Genomic DNA, 5765 nt, shown 5'->3' with positions numbered 1-5765 from the left:
ACGGGGACCCAAAGGGAGGCAAAAAGAGGGTCAGGAGGAAAGAGATGGGACTGAGGGCACAGAGACGAAGCAGATGCAGCCAAGAGCCAGGTGTCCTCGAGCTCCACTGGCATCCAAGGCCTCAGCCAAAGATGGGCTGGGACGGACAGGGCCCATGCGGGGGACAGCACGGCCAAAACAAGGTGGAATAACAGGAGCTCAGAGTGAGGGACCATGAGGCAGGAACCTGGGACCCAGGGTGGGGACAGCAGTCCAGCGTAAGCATGGCCTAGACCAAGGTCAGAGCAAGGACCCAGGGCCCCAGCCACCCAGCCATGACCTATCCCTCTGCTCCCACCAGAAGGAAGCTGCAGGGAACCTCAGCCAGGCATGGTAGTGAGGTGGGAGTTTCTACAGATGAGGACACCGAGGGTCAGAGGCCACCTGGCCTAAGGTTGCATAGGAGGTAAAGCCCCTCAGTGCTTGGTTGGAGGGGCTGGCTCAGGAGGAGACTGCTGCTCCCACACCCCATCCTGTGCTTGGGCACAGTGGCACTGCCAGGCACTTACTCGGCCTGTCGAGGGCCCAGCCCCCCGCCCAGCACCCGCGGGCTTCCCCAGCCCTGGCCGAGGGCAGCGAGGGAACAAAGGTCCAGTCTCTGCCTGCTCAGGCCCCCACCCCCTTGCCTGCCCCTGGCACAGAAGGACCAGGGCCCTGAGGGAGCCCAAGAGCCAAAGCAGCCCCCGCCCCTTTGCCGACACTGTGAGAATCCCTTTCCTCCCCCTCCCATGGGCCTGCTGGCCGCACGGCAGTGTCCCCCCTTCTAGAGAGGGCTGAGGAGCTGGCAGCCACAAAGCTGGGTTTCGAGCCCACCTAGCCCTCCTCATACACGTGAGGGTGTGACCATTTAGGTTGGACGTAACTCACGGGGAGGGATGGGACAGGGACAGAGATGGCAGAGCCTAGATGGCCCAAAGGGGAGTGCTGGGGAAGGGGCTGAATTGCTCTCACTTTTCCGGCCCTGCCCCCCTACCTGCCACCCAGGGCCAGTCCAGTGCTGGTCACAGCAGAAGGGATAAAGCCAGGGGAGAGGCAGAGATAGGGAAACGGAGTCAGTACCCAGGTCCCCCTAAGTTCATGACCAGGGCTCACTCAGTCCAGCCAGAGGTGAAGCCCCTGCGGAGCTTCCGTTTCCCCATCTGTAACATGGGGCTGTGGGGCCCACTGGGGGCCTCGCTCCCCAGGCCACGGCCATTATTATTCTCCAGGACCCTTGACCCCCCCACCCCAGGGCCTGGCCTTATGCCTCCAGAGGGGCCTGCATGGAGGGCTGTCGCTCATCTGCTCTGGAGAGGCTGGGCACAGCCTCCTTGCAGGCCCAGGTCCAGACCAGGAAAGGAACATCAGGTGTTCATCATGCCCGAACGTGAAAAGCACTGGGTATCTGGGTGTGACTGGCTCCACTGTACAGAAATGGATACTGAGGCTCAGGGAGGCTGAGGGACCTGTCTGAGGCCACCCAGCTCCTGAGGAGCAAAGCAGGGCTGACCCGCTCACTGACCAGGCTTCACGTCCTATAGGCATCCCAGGGACAGAGGGGGAAGGAGGGAGGTTGATAAATGCACACCCCATGTCCCGTCCACAAGAGCAGCAAGAGAAGGGTCAGGGCGCCGGGGCCGCAGGGGGGGCAGGTCAGGAGCCTGGAGTGCTTGGGCAGTCTGGGCAATGTCCAAGTGGACAGCCTTGCGTGGTTCTGGGCGAGCAGGGCTCAGTTCTGTAACCTTGGTCCATAAAACCTCTCCAAGCCTTATCTGTCAAGCAGTGGGCCAAAGCCCATAGAGAAAGCCCAGATGCCCCTGCCTGCCTGCGCCTGAGGGGCTGGGGAAATGCCCACACCCCAGCCGCTCCTCCGAGCTTTGGGCACCTCCGACCAGTCAAAGCAAGTGCCCAACAGGCCCCAGGCAGGATCAGGCTGCTGCCTCTCGCAGAGCAGGCACTGGGGTACGGGCCACAGTGTCCCTCCTCACTGCCTCCACCCCTGGCCCTTATCAGACACAACTCGTTTTAAAGAAAAAATAATATTTATTTGCAATATAAACAAAGTCCCGTTGCTGGATCGGGATATATATATGTATGTGTGTGTATATATATGTAGGGTCACAAATTTTCCTTCATAAGTTCATAAAGCAAAACTGGCCACCCTCTTGGCATACCCTCATTTACACAAATCTGATGCATCTTTCTGGGTTTTTCTTTTTAAAGGTAAAAAAGAGAGAAAGAGAACCATGTACAGCATGGAAGCTTTTTGTCAATTTCTTGACTGTGGCAAGATTTTAATCTGCTGCCTTAAAGAATCCCTGAAAACCACCCCTGTGAGGTAAGATGCAGTGGGGGCAGAGTTTCCGTGGCCTTGCTCACATGCTGAGTGCTGGCTCACTCAGGGACCCCAGCCCGACTGCTCACTCCTCCCCGGGCCCCATGCAGTCCTGACACCTGGGAGAACTGAGGTTGGAGAAGGAACAAAACTGGAGGAGGATAACGGAATCCGTGGCTTTGTTCTGTGGATATGGGGGTGGAGGGATGGACAGAGCCTCACATCCCTTTCCTTGTCCATCCTCGCCGCCCACCCCTGCCCTGGGATTGAAATGGGTGCGAGTTTCTTACTAGAAGGCAGGGGCAAGATGAGCACAGGGCAGGCTTTCTCGGGTCGAGGGGGCTGGGAGTGGCAGCTGAACCAAAGCAACAACCAGGGTGAGGGAAGAGACTTGGGGGAGGCAGGGCTCGGCGCCACCACCTACGCGCCCCCAGCCACTGGGCCTGCACCCTCAGCTACTAACAGACAGAGAGAGGAAGAGACAGAAGTAGTGGGTACATATAAAAAGGGCCTGGGGCCCAGGGCCCCCTCGGGGCTGACCCCGGAGGGTTAATGCTACTGCGTGGCAGCCCCCTGTGGCCCCACCTCCAGCAGGACAGCGGCAGGGCCTCCCTCTGCTGCCTGGGGCAGTTGGCAGGGACCACCAGAAGGGCAGCTGGGTGGCAGAGAATGCAAAGCCACCTGTCCAGCCCACCGCTCACCACTCGAGGCAGTCATCACAGGCAAATGCAGTGCCAGGTTGGGCTGGGCCGAGGTGGGAGATGTGGGCAGGCCTGGGAGTCCAAAGCTGGCGAAAGCAGCGCACCACCCCTTTAAGGGCCGCTGCGGAAACGGAGGCTTCACACATGTGCAAAACGCTTTTGGTCAAGATCAACGTGGGGTTTGTCTTTTCCATTAAAAACAAAAACCCAAGAATTGCTTTTTGAAATAAGAAGAAAAACAAACAAACTGATAACACTTCTCTCTCTCTCTCTCTCTCTCGCAGGATCAAGAAAGGGATGAAATACTGGTTTATACAATCCACTGTTGCATGTAGCCTGAAAATAACACTTTTCATTAAAAAAGAAAAATCAAGAAGAGCTTGAACACTCTTTCTGCTCCAGGGAGCTTGGATTTACCTGCCAAAAATAAAAAGTAAACTCAGGTCCATGGATGTGTCTTTAAAAAAAAAAATAGCCAAACTGGCTGGGCCATCAGCAGAAAGGAGTGTCCTGGGACAAGGACGAGGCCCCGCTGGACTCCCAAAGCCACATGTCTGAGAGCTGAGGGCCCCTCCGGAAAGTCCTGCCGGGGGAGGCCTGGCTGTGGGCTGCACCCTCCCCGGGACGGTGAGGGAAGCTCACCTCTGGGCACAGGCGATGTCCGGGTTCCTCACGCCAGAGGCAGCAGGCGTGGGCCCTCCCTGCGGGCCCTGTGGAGGCCCGGGAGGGGCTGGACCGTTGCCCCGTGCCCCAGGCCTCACGTGGACTCGAGCGTGTTGAGTGGGAACAGGTTGTGGTTGGTGGGCGTGGAGAAGTAGAGCTGCTCGCTGGGGGTGTGGTTGTCACACGGGCTGCTCAGCCCCAGCGTCCGCTCAAAGTCCAGCAGCTGCCCCATAAAGTTGAAGTTGGGTGAGATGTTGGACTTTTTCCTCTTGACAAAGTCGTAGGCATCATTGAGCGACAGGTTCATCTTCTGCATCAGGTAGGCCACCGTGACCGTCACCGAGCGGCTGATGCCTGCCAGGCAGTGCACCAGGACACCGCACTTCTTGGAGCGGGCCTCGTCTGAAACACACAGGCACGGGTCAGGGCAGCACCTCCTCCAGGGAGCCACCGCAGGTGGGGCTGGGGCACGGGTGGGGCTGGGAGCGGCATGGTGACTGGCTGGTGCCTCCCGACTCTCGAGTGACCTGGTGAAGTCCCAGGCAGGTGGGACAGCAACTTGGGGTCGAGGTCAAGAGCATGACTGGAGAGGGCTCTGCCACACAGTAGCTCCAAGTCACTGGACATTCCTGTGCCTCGGTCTTCTCCTGTCAGGGCCTGCTTGCTCACAGTGCTCTCAGAAGGACGTTTGCCAAGGGAGGGCACCACAAACACTGTGATCACTGCTAGTCCTACTGCTGCTATAACCGTGTGCTACTACATGCCAAGGTGTCACCTGCATCCTCTCAAGTCGTCTGCACCATGGCTACCAAGCTAATTTTATAAATGAGGACACAGGCACAGAGACCAGTGACGAGCACAAGGTCACACAAAGCTTCCTCCTAACTCGTAGCACTCACCCCTGCTAGCCCACGACCTGGGGCTCAGGGCTGAGCTTGCTCTCCTGGGGCAGCTTCCATGGGTGCCCCCGAGAGCCTCTTCGGAAGCAGGCCCCATGGAGGCTCCTCCACAAGGAAACGGCGGGCAGCACTCAGCTCTGCCCTGGGCCCAGCCAGTCCCCGGGGCCTTAGTCCTGCTCCGGAATAGCCAGGGACTGGGACCAGGGCCACATCTAGTTTCACGAGTGGGGTTTGCTTATGTGGGGCCTACCCAGCCCACTTACTAGACTTTCCCTGGCCCATGTGCCAGTGACATCTCTCACTACAGCCAACCAAGTTCTGCCAACTCTCCCCTCCACCGCTCCTCCCAGATTCCCCCAGTGCAGTACTCAGACGCCTATGCCTGACACACAGTAGGAGCTCAAATACTGGTTGAGCCACCGGCCAACTCAGTCCTGTCATCTCTCCTCCCCTAGATCTGAGCACAGCTCCATCTCCATGCCATAGCTGTGCCAGGGGCACAGATTAACAAGAGGCAGGCCCGGGGTCCCCGCCTGAGCTCACTGGGAACCAGGTACACTCCTACAAGATGCACTCCTACAAAACGCCACAGGTTCACAAATTGTTCCTCATATGGCGCTCACTGCCTCTGGCCTGGCAGGACTTCCCTTCCCTAAGCCCACATGAGGGTTCCCAGGGCAAAGCATGCAGTAGGTGCTTAATCCAGACTCGGGGACCAACTAGGGGCCAGACCAGCGGGGGAAGAGACTGATGTCATGGATTCACGTGGAACCACATTGACCTTTAGGTTTGGGGCAGGAGAAAGGGGTAGTGGAGACAAGCCTCCAGTGGTGACACATCAAGATAAGAGGAAGGCCTGGTCCCCAAACCTACTCCTGGGCGATCCAAAGTAAAACCACTTCCGCTGGCTTTATTTTTAGCCCTCTAAGGGTGTGGCTGAGCCTTGGAGGTGCTGGTGCTTGATAACTGCCCCACTGAGTCCTATGGGATGCTTGGGCTTCAATTCCTTCACTTGTCAAAAAGGGAGTACGGGGCTTCCCTAGTTGGCGCAGTGGTTGAGAGTCCGCCTGCCGATGCAGGGGACACGGGTTCGTGCCCCGGTCCGGGAAGATCCCACATGCCGCGGAGCGGCTGGGCCCGTGAGCCATG

General features: G+C 58.4%; 1 protein-coding gene and 1 long non-coding RNA gene across 2 annotated transcripts in view; one reads left to right on the top strand and one right to left on the bottom strand.

Annotated features, from left to right (window-relative positions):
• The first annotated feature begins 6 nt into the window (after positions 1–6).
• LOC129391934 (uncharacterized) lies at positions 7–3439 on the top strand. Its single transcript, XR_008616818.1, has 2 exons — positions 7–2356; positions 3339–3439. It is a non-coding gene; the product is annotated as an uncharacterized lncRNA (long non-coding RNA).
• DUSP7 (dual specificity phosphatase 7) overlaps positions 2042–5765 on the bottom strand; it is a 7645-nt gene continuing 3921 nt past the window's right edge. Inside the window, exon 3 of the mRNA XM_007105953.4 lies at positions 2042–4119. Coding sequence (XP_007106015.2) covers positions 3812–4119 — 308 coding nt within the window. The 3' untranslated portion in view covers positions 2042–3811. The remainder of the gene's footprint in view (positions 4120–5765) is intronic.

This window comes from Physeter macrocephalus, unplaced genomic scaffold (genome assembly GCF_002837175.3).
Source record: "Physeter macrocephalus isolate SW-GA unplaced genomic scaffold, ASM283717v5 random_1013, whole genome shotgun sequence".
Classification (NCBI taxonomy): domain Eukaryota; kingdom Metazoa; phylum Chordata; class Mammalia; order Artiodactyla; family Physeteridae; genus Physeter; species Physeter macrocephalus.
This window is presented reverse-complemented; position numbering and strand designations above follow the sequence as displayed.